Genomic DNA, 17688 nt, shown 5'->3' on the forward strand with positions numbered 1-17688 from the left:
AAGAAAATACATAAAGAGAGAAAGAAAAACTAACAGGAAAAAAGAAAAATGAAATTGAAAAACCAGGACAACAAAGCTAGGGAAAGTGAAACAAAATATAAAAAGTAAAATGAAGAAAAAAATTAAAAAAAGAAAAAGGAAAAATCTAGGGAAAAAAAACAGAAAAGAAAACCTAACAAGAAAAAAGGAGATACAAATAATAAAGCAAAAAAAAAGAAGGGAAAAGAAACAAAAGAAGGCAAAAATGAAAAAGATAAAAAAAAAAAACGAAACATTGCAGTGAAGGTAATACAAAACATTCCTTCTTGTGAAGTGGTGTAGTAGCTTTAACCCAAAAGAGGAATAAAAGCAAAAACATACAAAGGTTTTTTTTTTATTTTAAGAGCGCCAATCAATATATTTCAAGACAAAATTCAACAAAAGCGGATTTGATCCAATCGATGAAATATTAATAAATATCTCCGCCCTCAGTAACTTCGTAGTGACGAGGCTTATTTTCGCTTTCAAAACCAGATGCAAGCAAAATTTCTTTACAAAAATGTCCGAAAATACTGCAAACCAGAAGGACATTATGGTATTTACCTTCGGCGCGGACTGCATTGAGCGAGAGAGAAGGGAACGCCCCCCTCAAATCGTTCCGAGCGGTTGGCCTGCCGTTCTCCAGCAGGTATTTGCAGTTTGTTCTGTGGGTTTTCATCAGACGTCGTTCCCTGAGCTTTTATTTAAAGGGTTTCTTAGCGAGCTGCTTCCAAAAGGGGGTCTGTTGGTGCGACACCCTGACTGGAAACTGAAGCCGAGAATCGCTGCGTTACCTGCGGTGTTCCGCAGGGTTCAATACTCGGCCCCCTTCTTTTTAGCATTTAAATGCTTCCATTCTAGAATAAAATATGCCTTTATTGTCATTGTTACATGGGATATGCTGTGACGAAATTGGACGACTCCAGTTCCACATTTACAGTGAGGATAAGGAAACAAAGAGATAAAGGAACAAAGAACTGTCTTTGTTGTAAGTAGGCTTTGTTTTCCTTGGGGGGGGGGAGTGAGGGACAAACAGAGTTGGTGGATACAACCGAAATGTTCGATGTTTGATCTATGTGATATTATTCGCAACTATATCTTCCTATGGAGGAATCTGCCACACTAAATTGTGGAAATCTGTGCAGCTCTTTGAGACTCTTTGTGATTAAGGGCCAAACAAATTAACATGACTATTAGTGACGCTTGGGATTCCGCATATACCGAAATTGGTTCGGGTCTTAGAGGGATTGTGAGGCCCCTTCTCAAGGTTTAGTTTCCTCGTGCTGAGATTTTGAGTTTTTCCTTGCCCTCCTGTAGGTTTTGCATCAGGGGGTGGCGTCATCGTGGCCGTTTTGTTCACCAATAAATGGGACTAGACTTGACTAGGGCATCGATGACTCAAGATTGAAAACGCCGCATGAACATTAACATAAAGGATTCATTTAATAAGCGATCCGTTTGGGTTTAAGAAGGGCAGAAAGAGTCCGAAGCAGCAAGTTGTGACAAAACCATATTTTTTTTCTCATAAAACACAGCCAAACAATAGCCACTCGGCCACAAAGTAAGAGGACCACATCATCGCCATCAATGAGGTTGACAACAAACTGTACAGGCCAGGGTCGGGGTCAGGGGGAACCCTTGGTTTTTGTCCTTGGAGGCAAACATTCCACTAAGACGCTGTACCGACGTCGCTTTTCACGCTGGAAAATCCCCCGCAGGTTTGTTGTCCGCACCCATTTAATGTCAACGGAATCGAACCAAAGCCCAGAAATAGAGAACCGCGTTTTGGATCCTAGGGGTTTACTACTGATAGCTGGCCGCGGAATCTTGCTTCGAGCCGATCGGACGTGACAACGAAAGGATTCGAATACCTCCGACGTTAAAAAAGGAAAGCGATCGCGCGGTTGTTGTCTCAAAGGTTCTTACCAAGGTTTCGTGAGTGTCCCGTCCGTTCGGCTGCAACGAGAACTGAAAAAGTAGAGCGGGGGCGTCACCCTCGTTTGAGCTCGGGGGGGTCGCACTATCGGTTGAGAGAGGAAGAACGGAGACGAAAAGGGGAAAGAAAGAAAGACAAAGACGCATAAAGATAAAAGGGAGAAAGACAAAGTAAGAGAGGAAGAAAAAAAAAAGATAAAATGGAAAGAGATCAAATAAAAAAAGAGGCAAACGGAGAGAGAAATGACAGAGAGAAACAAAGAGAAAAAAACCTGCAGCTCATTTTTCTCTGGCGCTTCACTCAGTGTTGTCTCGCAGGCCGGGTTCGATCCCTGAAACACACTGGAGTCGCCATCTTTAATATTTGCCTGGTTTCAGTCATTTGCCGAACACAGATTGCTCAAAAATTTCGAAAAAGGAAAAAAAAAAAAAAGACTTCCGAAGTGTCCTTTCCCGCTTTTCACAAAATCTTGAAAAGTCTTGCGTCAGTGAGTCATCGGTTCCTTTGACAAGCCCCAGAACCAAACAAAAAAACCCAGCCGGTAGCAAAAAAAGGAGGGACAGTGTGTTTAATCTACCACTAGATGTCACTGTATTCTGTGGCGCTAACACAGAGTGCTAAAAAACACAAGGAAGAATACAAACTATGGAGACCGAATCGAACCGTTTTTTTCTCTCTTTTGTTGCCAGGTTTTTGGTCTTCGGGGGTACCCTTAGCAGTAACACGCCAGCGCCCTCTAGGTGGGCCTCGTCGTATGTCGATGAAATGCGCATTTCTCCATTTACCGCTAAGAGGCACTCAATTGCACACGCTGTTCCTTGAAAGTAGGGTTGAGCAAACTACAGCCCGCGGGCCACAGGTGGCCGTCGGGCTTCTAAAAGCGACCGGCTGAACGAAAATCCCGACAATGACAATAAATAGAAGGGTAAATCGAGTACTGCGCTAATAATAATAGGCGTCGTGGCCAAAGTCAGGCGCCTATCTTTCCAGTTCCGTGAAAAAAAGGAAGCCGGCAGGAATCTGGTACAATCTCGCGTGTGCGTTTATCAAATCTAAGGTGGGCTTAAGGGTACTTCCCCAAAAGTGTGCATCTCTAAACCTGATGGTATCACGTTTCTGTGTCAAATATTTCTTTGTTCTGCCTAAATAAATGCAGTCTGGTGGGGGAAGGGCCCCCCAGAGTTAGGAGCGCGGCCAAGGAGACGGACATTAGTTCCTCCTCTCTTGGCCCCTCCCCCTCTCCAACTGCAGTTGTAACACAAGACAAGCCATTTTTTTAGATCTCGAGTAAATGGCGAATGTATTTGTGTGTTCACCGTTTAAATACCAATCTCTTCTCATTTCTAGGTTGGGTAAAAAGGGCGCTAACACGTAGCTTGTATTCCAGTTCCACTTTACCTCTGGGAAACACGACCTACGTGATAATTGTCCATAATTGGTGTGTAATCCTCGCAATTATGCAAATTTCATTGAGCCCTGTTTAAGTGTAGCATGCACCCATCCAATTGGGACGATGCTGTACAAACAAATGCCGGCTGCCGTTCATCAAGAGGGAAGAAGGAACGCAACAGCAAAGCCGCCAGAGATTTGAGGTCCTCCATTCCAGACCAAACCGAAACAAAGTAGACCGTCGTTTTCCCATTCTTCTTCCGGCCCATTTTTTTAAACCACTGCGCCCCCCCTGACTCAAAAGGTTCGCCCCTGCTCTACTGTACATTTGTGAAGTTTTGCAGTTTCATTGAGAAGTCAATGTTCCTCCGATTTTAAGATTTGACTTTAAAAGGCTGTGAAACCAATCAAACGGAAGCAGAAGCAGGAGCCGCTCAGGGTTAGGATCTTGGTTAGGGTTAGTTATTCTTTCCCTTTGTTTTCAAGAGGGTGACCCCCGGAAAGCGGCTCTTTTCGAAACAAAGAAAATAAAGTCCAAACAATTCATAGTCAACCATGGAAACTTCACACTGGGGTTTGAGGCGTCCAGAAGAACCTAAAAACACACCAAAAAATGGCTGCCTTTTTGGACAGCCGGTGTTCAGAAAAAAAAAAAAGACTCGCGACGTCCTAGCTGTTTTCTTCATGGAGTTGGTCGTCTGCGAGGTCGGCTCCCGTCCCAAAGAAGTTTTCTTCGGACTCAAAAAGGTTGTTTTCAGTCACAAAATCCTGGTCCTCCCCCGCCGCCAAGTTCTCGTACGGCTGGTCGAAAATGTCGTTTCCGTTGCCGGGCTGGTCCGAGTCGCCGTGGTCCTCGTCGCCGTGGTCCTCGTCGGCGCCTTTCTCCTGGGGGACCGACTCCGCGTCGGAGACCAGGCCCGATTTTTTCATCCTGAGATGCCGAGAAAAAGGAAACAGTGGGGGATTTTGTAGAGGTTTATTGTTCTATATTCTTTATCAATTATCGGTCAAATCATAATATACTACAAAGACAAGAGGCTGAGACACTTGGTTCCAGCCAAGAGGCATAGTCAAGGTCCTAGCCACAGGGCCAATGCACCGTTCCCGGAGGTACTGCAATACCGGGCCGATGCGTGGAGTGGACAGAGCAAGCTCTTATTCCATCTCCCGATTGCAAAAAATCAATTGTTGACAGTCATGATCATGGTTTCATAGACAGTACGCAATCCTGTACACAATTTTAAAACCACGGTCAGGACCCACAGTTATTTGAGCGCTTCACGGTCGTAATACCGTCGAAAAAAACTTAAGTGTCGTGGTAAGACTGGGTATATATCTTGAGGGGGTGTGTTTTTGTAAAGTAGGCTTAAACAATTTCCACAAAAGTGTGTATTTCTAATCTGTTTCAAATATTGGTACTGCCCAAAGGGGCCTTTCTTTCTTTCTTCTACTTAAATAAAAACAGTTTAGTGGGGGAAGGGCCCCCAGAGTTAGTTTTCTTCTTTCTTTGTTCCTTTTTGTCTCTTTCTCTCCATGTCTTTTTTTCTTCTTTTGCTCTCTCTTCATTTTTTCCTTTACTCTATTTTTCTCTCTTTTGCTTTCCCCTTTCTTTCTTTCTCTCTCTTTCTATTTCTCCTTGGATTTCATTCTTTCTCTTCCTTTCCCCCTCTCTTACTGTTTCTGTTTGTATTTCTTGTTTCTCATGCTCTCTGTCTTTTTCTTCTTTTGCCCTCTTCATTTTTTCCTTTACTCTCTTTCTCTCGCTCTCTTGCTTTCCCCTTTCTTTCTCTCCTTCTCTCTTCTCCTCTCTTGCTATTTCATTGTTTCTCTTTTTTCCCACTCTCACTATTTCTGTTTTTATCTCGTTTCCCACGCTCTTCGTCTCTCTCTTTTTTGTCCCACCTTCTCTATCTTTATCTCCCTTCTTTCTTTCTCTCTTTTTTTCTATCCCTCTAATCTACTAAACCGGCCCCCAAGAGAACGTTTGTTCTATCGTGTGGCCCCCGAGCATAAATGAGTTTGACACCCCTGCTCTATGCGGTCCCCAAAAAAATGAAGAAACAAAAGGAAAAGCAAGTGTGCACATACTGGTTCTTGTGCTTTGCTCCGCTAATGTGAGACTGGTACTGGTCCACAGAGTTGAGCTCGATGTTGCAGAGTGTGCACGGTAAGCCCTTGGCAGTGGACGCCGCTACAAAGACAAACCAGAAGGAACATCAGCGGCGAGCGGAGTCAAAACGGGTCTTGATCAATGTTCCCTGTAATTTTCCTTACGGGTCTGAGCGTTCACACAAAGTCGGTGAGCAGCGCTTGAAACAACAGTGAGCCACGGCAATCCCAAGTGTGGCAACTGAGTCATGATCAAACATGTCCAAAACTTGACATCAAGTTACATTTTGCTGAGTTTCCGGCAATGCAAAAATATTTTTCTCTTTTGAATGAATTGACTCATGTACGATGGCCTACAAACGCCATTTTTTCTTACAATTCTTTCACAAGATATCCATTTTTTTAATTTCCTGACATATTTTGTCGCATAATATTAACATTTTTGGGGGCTTATTTAATCGGTTGTAAGATACAGAACTGTACTTAATCACATTTTTGAGTGGAAGTACAATGTTGGCAACAAGATTCACTTGACATAATTGGAAATTATTTGAATGCAACACAAACTTTTTCTTCTTTTTGCCGTGTTTTTTTTTCCTACATTTCTTTTTCTTTTTTTTCTGGCTTTTTTCTCAATTTTTCCTTCTTTTTTCTCTTCCTTTTGTTTCTTTTTTTTTCTCAGCTTTTCACTACTTTTTCATTTTGGTATTTTTTTCTTTTTTATTCTATTTCCCCTGTTTCTTTAAGTCATTTTGTGCATAATTGTACATGATATTTGGCCATGTTGGGATTAAAGAAGCAAAAACAACCCGAAGAGCCGTTTAGGACCCGAAAGAGCCGGTTCCTTTTAGTGAGCCGAGCCAAAGAAGCCGGTTCTCTACTAACTTTACTCAACTTCGTTCTCCTTCGACTCGACTTCAAAATACCGCATTTAGGACACAGCGTCAGGGGAACCCGTGTATTTTGACCTTCATGCACTGTAACTTTGACTTAAGTCGCTTCTTAATGAGTAATTTTGAGCCCTGATTTTTGTGCGCTGGCTAGATTTTCTTGTGTGCTGAGAATGTGCGAGCGCAGCTTAGAGGGAACACTGCTCGTGATGTAGACCGGGGCGCAACCTGGTGTGTCGGGGTTGCCGTAGATCTTCATCAGATCCTGCTTGGACAATTGCTTCTTGTGCTTCTTGCCCGAGTAGTGCTGCTGGGCCATGAGCGCGTTGTTAAAGGTGGCTTGGCAGATGGAGCAAAAGCGTTCGGGGTCCTGGTCCCCTTGCCCGGTGGGCGGCGCTGGCGCCGGCTCTGCCGCTTTCTTCTTGGACGGCGCCTGTGCGGCTTGTTGGACTACTGTGCCACACAAAGAGTACAGATTCAGATCTACTTTATTGTCATTCTAGTACACGTGTTTACAGAACAAAATGTCGATACATCTGACCCGCACAGTTTCCTTGAATGTACAGATATAAATCAAATGTTGTATTGAGTTGTAGTATTGAGTGCTAATAATATACTAAATAATTATGGCTATGTATAGTATTTTACAGTAGTGCAAAGAGTGCAAGAGGAGCAGCTCACCAGATGTGCAAAATGGGCAGTCAGGAAAACAAGTCAGGTAAACAGTAACAATGTACAACCGGGAAAGTCAAGTCAGGTCTTGTTTGTTCTATCGTGTGGCCCCTGCTTTAGAGGGAGGTTATATTCCGCTTACCCAAAAACATAAAAAACACAGTGAAAAAGAGGTCGAGCCAGATGCTGGCATTTACAAAGGAGATAGGAGCTGGCTAAATGGGAGGAAGTTGCTTTTTTCATTGAAAAAAATAAAAAATAAAAAACAATCATCAAGAATAAGCTTTCTTCTATAACAATTGTTGTATGCATTTCCCTAATATTATAAAGAATAGAATATACCTTGATTGTCATTGTTCAGGGATGTGATTGAGGTGAGCAGAAAAAGTCTGAAACCTAGCCGGGGGTTTGGAGGCCCAGGGCAGAGCCCAGTGGGGGGGCGATGCCCCCCCAAAGCTCCTGGGTTTTAAGCAATTTACTTGTCCAAAACCATGCTTAAAATAATAATTTAACATCTTTAGAAGATTTAAATAACAAAATAATTTGCCCACATACCTGATTTTTTTTGTAAATACTGCAAGGTCAGTTCAAATGCAGTTCAGACCCTGCAGCTTGTGCAACGATGTGGCCAATTTATGCAATTTTTCTAACGGCCACCAGGGTGCGCCAGAGCAATAAGGAAAGAGTGAGACAGTCTGATTTGTTTGCTACGCAAGTGAAAAAGTCGGAATTCCGACTATAGTCGGAAAAATCACATCCCTGATTGTTACAAAATGGGTTAACATAATGTGACAACGAAATTGGGCATGACACTCCAGTTTCACGCATTCAGGCAAATTAGGCTCATGTGCAGAGGTACTACTCTAGTGCAAAAGATGAATGTTTCTCTGGTACTTACAGGTCTGGGGGTCCACAGATTTGAGTTTTAGGTTCTTGGCGTGAATCTTGCCCTGGTAGTGAGACTGCGCCATGACGGGAGACGTGAAAGTCATCTTGCACATGACGCAAGTCTTCATAGGGTCCGATTCGGCAGCCTCCCCGGAGTTCTGAATGGGGAACGCACAGCAAACGCTCCAGTCAACAGGATGGCCTTTCAAACATTTAGATCAGGGGTCGGCAACCTATGGCACACGTGCCAGCAGTGGCACGCGGGGGGTTAACCAGTGACAAGCGAGCAAAGTATCGTATTTTCCGCACTAAAAGGCGCACCTAAAAGTCTTAATTTTTTTCAAAAGCTGACCATGCGCCTTATAATACAGTGCGCCTTATTTATGGATCAATTTTAAAATTGCAAAGTCTTCCAACTTGCAGCCACCGACTCGATTTTCCCCCGAACATGGAGTAGTCTGCGGTGTATGCTGGGATTTATATACCGGCGTTTCATTTCCTAACCAATGTGTCAATCATCATTTGAATCAGTCACTATTGGCTGATGTTATTCGGAGGTAAAGGGGGCGGATCCTTTTTATCATTTACAGGCTGGCATAGGCTGAAGCGGCAAAACAAAGCCTGCAATTGGCCGAAAAAGATGAATGCGTATGGCACGTGGTTGACGGCATACAGAAAGCATTTTTTTACTATTCTGTATTTGTAAATATTTTATTCTCCTGGATTTACTAAACTCACGGATATAAGAGGACCATGGCTGCACATTATTGAACACAACGACTTCGGTGAGCTACTCCGGCTATATATTTTCCCTGTATCTTGTTTCAGACTGAACGCGATGTTTCTGTGATAAGCGGTGCAGATAATGGATGGAATGGAGTGTCTATTTTTAAATTCAACTCAATTCCAAGTGTTTATTGTCATATGCACAGTAAAGTTGCGAGCGAAAAAGAAAATGGAAACGAAGGAATGGTTGGCATTTCTTGAATCCCAAGACTTGAACCTTCCGAATGATATTTGAAACGATGCATTTGAGTGACATCGTACGGACACCGCATCCGCACGTGTCTTTGGGAATGTTAAGGGGGTAATAAGTTTGACTAAACTATCTGACTGTTTTGTCCACGTTCCCATTGTAGCGCCTTATAATCCGGTGCGCCTTATCTATGGAAGATATAGGACCAAAAACTATTTTTGGGGGTGCGCCCTATAACCCGGTGCGCCCTATAGTGCAGAAAATACGGTACTATAATAGACATATATATGTATTTTTTGTTGCGAATGAAACCCTGGTTGCATTGGAGCCCACTGTCTTTTTTTTCCATTTAAAATCGGACTTCCCTGCCTATACTGTTTGCAAAATAAGACGCAATTTAAACCTATTATTTTTGGGGGCTTTGGGATCCAACGACAGAGGAATACTTCCACTTTGTGATGTGTTACTGAATACAAATCTATTTTGTTTTATTACTACTATTATTATTATTAATAGTAATATTATGAGAAATGTTCTGAAGCTCTTCAAAATCACTGTGCAGACATATTTATGTCACAAAAGGTTTCCCTTGAAGTCACAAGTCCAGTTTTCATTTTACCTCTGAAAAGTCAAAAATCTTAGGTCCCAACGGAGATCTATGGGTCCCCAAAATTGAGTGTGCTCCATGCCCTTACAAACCGTCGTATTTTCCCTTACAAAATCCCCAAAAATCTTTTTTTTTCCGAACATGTTTAATTATGTAGTTTAACATGTTATATTGTACATGTGTTTCCTTATATCATATATATTGTTAATGAACATTTGGTTGTGAGACACCGAAGTTGCTCGACATGAATGAGGTTTATTATAAAAAAAAGTTCAAAAATGAAGTCGCTTGAACGTTCACTGTAGATGGAAAAAATACATGCAAATAGAATTAAGTAGAATAATAAATTTTCCTATTCAAATTATGAATTCATTTTCTGCATTCAATTATTGTTGGTAATATACTGATTAAAAGGGATTACCACAAACCTGTCTTTTTTCATTTTCTCCTTTTATCCTTCTTTTTTTATTAACTTCTTTAAACAACATAATCATTCGTTATATAATGCATCTAAGCAAGTGAGCCGTTTGAGAGCTGGCTCTTTATTGATTTGAGCCGAAAAAGCCGGTTCTCTAAAAAGACGGACTTTTGCTACACGACTCGAACTAGAGATCGGCGTGCAGACGAAAACTTGAACCGCGAGACCAAAACAAAAATGGCGGATCTGCCTGACGAAAAGTTTGGAGTGGTAAATCTTTGTTAAAATTTAATAATGACAATTTGGTGTCAAAAAAGTGGCGTCCCCGGGACGCACGTTGATTTGACACGATGCGTCCCCAGCAAAAATAATGCACAGGGACGCGGTCAAACTAGAACACTGCAAGTCTCTACCTCAAACAGGGTCCATATTGACAGGGGAGTCCGATTTTGGCAGGTAAAATGCCTGCGAGTCGCTAATCTTGGTGTGGCACACTGATTTACAAGGAAATTTGAAAGTGGCACTCCACCCCTGATTTAGATGCATCTCAAAAGACGTTCCAAATTCCTGAAATCCAGTTGGAAAGCATTTCTCTTCCGTTCCTGCACGGCAACGCTAAAAAGCAAGTGCCACGGGGGCGCTGGATTCCTTGGAATGACAGCACACTTTCAGGCCGTGCCAAGGACTTGGCAAACGTAGCTCGATTTATTAAGCCCACGGAATTGCTACCGATCCCGTAGATCCAAATCTGTCAAACCTCTCAGAAGACACCGTTTGAATCATAAAAACGCGGAATACAAATCCAAAAACAAATCACTTGTTGCTTTATTATCCATCTTCTTTCTTTTAAAATCTAATGTTCTTTAAATGAGCATATACTCCGTTGAATTTACGTTAAGCAACCACGGACCCAAATGTGAGATAACCAGGGATCAGAATGGAGATTTTCATTTTCAGCTGAAATAGCCAGCGTCCAGGAATAAACCAGGGCGTTCAAGTTTCCTTGAATGTACAGATATAAATAAAATGTTGTATTGAGTTGGAGTATTGAGTACTAATAATATACTAAATAATTATGGCTATGTATAGTATTTTACAGTAGCGCAAAGAGTGCAAGAGGAGCAGCTAACCAGATGTGCAAAATGGGCAGTCAGGTAAACAAGTCATTCCAAAAGTTCACTACAGGCCCTTTTTATCCTTCAAAAACGTGCAATTAGAACCATGCACAGGGTAGAATATCGAGATCATACTCATATTTTGATCCTGCAGTCCAAATGATTAAAAATTGGATGATTTAGTAAAGGTTTTCACTGCACAACTGCTATTTAAGGTCAACAAAAACATAATGGCAGAAAACATCCATAAATGATTCATTCGGAAAGAGGGAAATTATGACTTAAGGGGCTGTCGTGAATTCATCATCCCAAAGGTGAGAACCACCAGGAAAAGTATGTGTGTGTCTGTGTGTGGAGTCAAACTTTGGAACAATTTACAAGTCGAGACCAAACGATGTCCAACACACACACACACACTCTCTCAAAAATATGCTTAAGAATCTGCCCCTTTTGTTGAAATAAACACAACATGATTATTTTTCTTTTACATATTTTACCGATGTTTATTCATTTTTATTCCGTATTTCTGCAGCCCTTTCCGTTCCTTTGGAAATTGTAATCTATGTAGTGTTTGACAGTTTCTTTCCAATTTGGTTCGTAATGAGGCATCGTGCAACACAAAATGATTCGAAAGCTGTTTTTATTAACGGTCTCAAGGCGCTCTCTGCAGGACCCAAGTGGTACTACAACCTTACAACGTCACAATATAATCCGATGTGAACGTTTGCATCGATTTCATTCGCTTAGTGGCTCGCAAATTTTGCAAAACATCTGGACGAGGTCATAATGGATTTGATCGATGAGTTGTTGCGGCCCTAATTCCATTTATCAGTTTTATAACCCTCAGCATTGACATCTCTGGGGTTTGAAGACAATTCGGCACAAGCTAAGAAAAAAAATCCACTTACGCTGAGAGAGGCCGGGGATTTCAACTTTTTGCACTCCGGCTCCAGCTCGTTTTGCATGGAAATGTAACGGCGCACTTTGTTGCCGTGTTTCTTACTCTGAAAGGGAAGACGAAAAAAAGACCGCCGTTGAATTGGACACAGTTTTAACACCCGGTGACGGCGACCATCGAAAAGCCCACCTGATAGTGAGCCAGTTTTTGCGATTCCGAGATGAGGACGGCGTTGCAGACGCTGCAAAGGCTGTCCGTGAACAAGTCGCTGTGCTCCGTGATCATTTTATTGACTGCAGGGAGGACAAAAAGAAAGGAGGATGACGTTCCCTCTAATTTTCCTTAGGGGTCTGAGCGTTCACACAAAGTCGGTGAGCAACGCTTGAAACAACAGTGAGCAACGGCAATCCCAAGTGTGGCAACTAATCCATTATCAAATATGTCCAAAACTTGACATCACGTTACATTTTGCAGAGTTTCCGGCAATGCAAAAAAAAAAATTCACTTTTGAATGAATTGACTCATGTACTATTGCCTACAAACGTCATTTGTTTTTCCAACAATTCTTTCACAATATTTTTATTTCTTTTTTTCCTGGTATCTTTTGACGCATAATACTCACATTTTTGGGGGCTCATTTAGTCGGTTGCATGATAAACAACTGTATTTAATCACATTTTTTTAGTGGAAGTACAATGTTGGCAACAAGATTGACTTGATATCATTGGAAATTATTTGAATGCAACAAACTTTTTCTTCTTTTTCCGTTTTTTTCTATTTTTTTTTAATTCCTTTAAAAAAAATCTCATTGTGTTTATTTTTCCTAGCTGTTACTTTTTTCTTTTTGTTCTCTATTTTTTTTCCTTTGTTTCTTTATTTTCTTATTTTCTGGCTCTTTCTGAATTTTTCCTTCTTTTTTCTCTTCCTTTTGTTTCTTTTCAGCTTTTCACTCCTTTTTCATTTTGGTATTTTTCTTTTTTGTTCCATTTCCCCCTTCCTTTTAGTCATTTTGTGCACAATTTTACATCATATTTGGTCGTGTAGGGATTAAAGAAGCAAAAACAACCTGAAGAGCCGTTTGGGACCCGAAAGAACCGATTCTCTTTAGTGAGCCGAGCCAAAGAAGCCGATTCTCGACAAACTGTACTGACTTTACTCAACTTTGTTCTACTTCGACTCGACTTCAAAATACCGCATTTAGGACACAACGTCAGGGGAACCCGTGTATTTTTACCTTCATGCACTGTAACTTTGACTGAATTCGCTTCTTAATTAGCAATTTCGAGCCCTGATTTTTGTGAGCTGGCTAGATTCTCATGTGCGCAGAAAAGCTCTGGGTAGTGCGCAATTGCGCAGATTAGAGGGAACATTGCCGCCGTCAGTCGTTTTGCTGATTTTTGCCGCCAAATACTGAATATTCTGTTCAATATTTTAGATCATTTTCAGAATTGGGGCAGCACGGCAGCGCAGTGGTCAGCGCGTGTGCGGCACAGTTCTGAGGTCTTGAGATCGAACCTCCTGTGTGGAGTTTGCATGTTCTCCCCGTGCTTGCGTGGGTTTCCTCCAGGCTAGTCATTTTATTCCTATTTAGTTTATTTTGTCTTTTATTAGCATATTTGGTATTGGAGTAATCCAAAAGTAATTGAAAGTAATCCAGTTCAAGTAACCCAACCCTGATTATTTCTCCCCCAGTCTTCGAGAGAACTCCATAGGAGCAATTCGAGTTGCAGTTTTCAAATGTAAAGAGAAGGTTTTGAGTTCACCCATTCTCGACTTGAAAAAATTATATGAAAATCTCCTTGGAAACGAAGCCTTGTAGATGTTAAATATTCCATCTTTGCACCGGGATGCGAATGTGCACGCCATGGCGGCAATTGCAGCGTGCCAGTTAGCCACATGCTAAGTTAGCCGCGCGATCGAACCCCAAAAGTCCCCCGTGCGATGATCAAACGTCAACACGAAGGTTTCCACAATGGACGAGCTGCACAAGTATGACGAAAAAAGCCATTTATTTGGGGAAAACATCTCTCGGGGACATAGATCGCGTCGACCTTGGCAACAGTTAGCGCAGCCGAGTTAGCTTCATTCATCCGGTGAACGGAGAGTCGAGACGCGCAGCATTTAGGAAGGCAGCGACAAAACGAACTTTATTTGAATTCGGTTTCGGAGTGAAAACTCGAGAGTCTACCTTGATCCAAACCTGACGGCAGGTAAGGGAAAGAATCGGTTTCCATTGCGAGCTCCATCCTCCTCCTTTGAGTGCTAGCGAGCAGTGCGACGGACTACGCATGCGCAAACTCCGCTCACTTCGAAAAGGGCTTTTTCTCTTGCTCGTATCTCGATTTCAATCAATGTCTATTTTCTTAAGAGTAATGCTGATCAACATAGCTATTTCGTTCATGTGATGGGGTGACGTCATATTTAGAAATGAATAACCCTTCGTCTCAGTTCAAAAATGAAGTCGCTTGGACGTTCACTGTAGAAGGAAAAAATACATGCAAATAGAATTAAGTAGAATAATACATTTTCTTATTGTTGGTAATATACTAATTAAAGGGATAACCACAAACCTGTCTTTTTTCATTTTCTCCTTTTATACTTGCTTTTTTTCCTAACTCCTTTATCTCATCTCATTAGCTCCACCGCTTATCCGCAGTAGGGTCGCGGGGGTGCTGGAGCCCATCCCAGCAAACCCAGTGGGCAGGGGACACCCTGAACTGGTTGCCAGCCAATCGCAGGGCATTATACAACATTATAATTCGTGATATAATGCATCAAAGCAAGTGAGCCGTTTGGGAGCCAACTCTCTTCAATGAGTTGAGCCGAAAAAGCCGGTTCTCTAAAAAGAGACGGACTTCCTTTCATTACACAACTACCACATGAATTCCGAGGCGGCAGACGCATGCGCACAGTAGCATCAAACCGCTCGCTTCGTTTGCAACGAAAATAACGATACCGAGATAGAACTCGTTTGACTCGATTGATTTGCCGTTTCGTGATAGTCGGTGTATACCGGATAGCACCCATCATTGACAAATTTGCGTTTTTCCGTACAGATTTTCTTGTACGTCGTACACGTCTTAATATGCATAATAAACGTACTTTGTACGGCAAAAACATACAGGTTGACAGGTATGCGTTTTATTGGCAGAGTCAAGTCAAGTCATGTTTATTTGTTTGGCCCTTAATCACAAAGAGTCTCAAAGGGCTGCACAGATCAAAGACTATTGCAAACTATTATTACAGACTATTATGACACCATCCCCTGATATCAACAATTGTAATAATTTTAATTAACCTATTTGAGAACTTTATTTTGAAAAGCATCACTTGGAATTCACGAGTCACAGGACCAGCCACCAGTGACTGTGACATCATCACTTTAAAAGGAGAAGCGCAAACAGCTTTCTACTTCTCTTCTACCGTTCCAAGTGTCTACATGCTCCCCTCTTGGGAAGGGGGTCACACGGCCAGGACTAAGATGGCCGATTGACATAAGTCGAGTAGTCGTAAGTAGGAGAGCGTCTTTATTCGACAATGAAAATGGTGAAAGTAAGAAAAGGACTGTTTCAAGTACAGTCCAAATGCCAACCCAAACCGCCAAAAAGTTGAAAAATTAAGTTTATTCAAGCACATCTAAAAATGTCACATACTTGTCAATCGGCCATCTTAGTTGCATAGGGGGGAACAACATTTTATGGTCTTATTTTAACGTCCAACTCAATCAAGTCGGAGGCCTCGGAAACTAGAGTCCCGGTAAGGTTTGGCCAAATGGGCTTTTCCACAAAAACATTCAGCTCTTCTAAAAGATACGGTTTTTAATATTTGTCCACTAGATGTCACTGTCGTGTGTCCAAAATGAGTCCAAGAAAGACTACTTGTACAAACCACGGAGACTGAAAGGGAGTAAAAAAGCAGTTTATTCTTTCCATTTTTATCCAATCTTTCTCAAAAACTAAAGGAAAACTAAATAGGGAAGAAATAAGAAAAGGAGGCTGAAAGAGAGGGAAACAGGAAACAAAACATTGAGGGGAATAAATGAATGAAAGAGAGAAAACGAGACCAAAACAGGAAAAATGCCATTTTCTCCCTTTTCATTTTTTGGGGATTATATTTTTCCCATTTTTCGATTGTATTTTTTTTTCTTATTTCTCTCATTTTCAAAAGCAATAAAGGTGAGTTTTGATCACTTTGGGTCTCCCTTTTTTGTCTTCGTGTAACGGGTTTAATTATAACTTTTGTTTTCTTGAAATTCCTGCTGAAATATGTTGTATAGTTCCTGTATAAGTGTCCTGCAATGATGAGTCCAACAGTGCCACCTGCTGGTATGTGGTAAGGTTTGTTTTGGCTTTAGACTTTGCGACAGGAAGGTGGGGGTTTTTGGCAGTCTACAACGAGCTGCCAACGGTAAGACACGATTTTTTGGTGCTCGGCAAAAAGTTAATTTTAAATATTAAAACCACAGCTGACAAATCTCTCAACATGCACAGTAATGTGATTGATGTTGTCAAGCTGTTTGGATTGATTTTCGTTTTGTTTCTGTCGCCTTTTATGTTAGTTTTGCCGGACGTTGCATGTTGTGCTAAGATGCTAATTCCCCTTATAGAGATCAAAGCCAGCAGAGAAGCTTACAACGTGTTGTGTTGTGACTCATTCATTTGCAGGTAAATTGTACCCGTTTTTATACTCATTATTGTTATTATTTCTATTTTCTCATATATATAAAAAGGATGATGTTGGTTGAAATTCAGACTAAAGAAAAATATGTTGAATTCATTGTAAACGTTAAAAAACCACTATACGATCTCTTGTTAAAATGGATGTAAAAATGTATTGTGAAGGTTGATATTCTAAAATGTATTTTATGTAAACTGAAAAGAAAGCTGTTTGATATATTTTGGGCAGTCTACAACAAGCTGTCAACGAGATCAAAGCCAGCAGAGAAGCTGACCACGTGTTGTGACTCATTCATTTGCAGCAACTGTAATAAAAACCTCATTATCCAGTCCAGCGTGAATGTGGATCTTTGGTGGGACGGGTACACTGCGGTTACATTCAGTTATGCTTTTTAGCACTCATTTTCGGTGGCACGAGGGGCAGCACGGCGGCGCAGTGGTTAGCGCGTGTGCGGCAGAGTTATGAGGTCATGGGAACCTCCTGCGTGGGTTCAAATCCAGCTCCCGGCCTTACTGTGCGGAGTTTGTATGTTCTCCCCGTGCTTGCGTGGGTTTTCCTCTGGGCACTCCCACATTCCAAAGACATGCATTTCAGGTGAATTGGCCGGTCCAAATTGTCCCTAGGTGTGACTGAGCGAGAGAGTTGTCTGTCCCCGTGTGCCCTGCGATTGGCTGGCAACCAGTTCAGGATGTCCCCTGCCCACTGCCTGATGATTGCTGGAATGGGCTCCGGCACCCCTGCGACCCTACTGAGGATAAGCGGTGCAGCTGATGAGATGAGACAGGATTCAGGAACTTCCAGTGGGAAAATAATACACACTGTCCCTTTCACTTGCGAATGGGAGACCCTTGATGTAAAGTCTATATAGTGTTCCTTTTGAGTAAAAGCATTAAAGAAAAAAATGAAGACGAAATAAATGTAATCATTTGATGGCATTTTGTATTTATAGAAACGGCAGCGTCGAAATGAATGTCTTTGTATGTGTTGTGTAATATCTGACCACTAGATGGCAGTCTTGTCTAAAGTGAATGAGAACCAGTGGTAAGTGAGCATAGCATTGCAGCAAGATGCTAAATATGGAAGCAATTACAAGGT

General features: G+C 41.7%; 1 protein-coding gene and 1 pseudogene across 1 annotated transcript; both read right to left on the minus strand.

The window, feature by feature from the left end:
- Positions 1-1438: 1438 nt before the first annotated feature.
- Positions 1439-14214, minus strand: znf346 (zinc finger protein 346). Its single transcript, XM_088321219.1, has 7 exons — positions 14105-14214; positions 12106-12209; positions 11927-12022; positions 7913-8060; positions 6571-6795; positions 5432-5534; positions 1439-4274 (listed from the first exon to the last, which is right to left on the minus strand). Exons 1-7 carry the CDS (start codon positions 14160-14162, stop codon positions 4013-4015), a joined length of 996 nt encoding a protein of 331 aa, XP_088177345.1. The 5' UTR covers positions 14163-14214; the 3' UTR covers positions 1439-4012.
- LOC148348935 (U2 spliceosomal RNA) lies at positions 4439-4530 on the minus strand (annotated as a pseudogene).
- Positions 14215-17688: the final 3474 nt, after the last annotated feature.

Source organism: Urocampus carinirostris, chromosome 17, assembly GCF_059441175.1.
Source record: "Urocampus carinirostris isolate Australia breed hairy pipefish chromosome 17, RoL_Ucar_1.0, whole genome shotgun sequence".
In the NCBI taxonomy this organism is placed as follows: Eukaryota; Metazoa; Chordata; class Actinopteri; order Syngnathiformes; family Syngnathidae; genus Urocampus; species Urocampus carinirostris.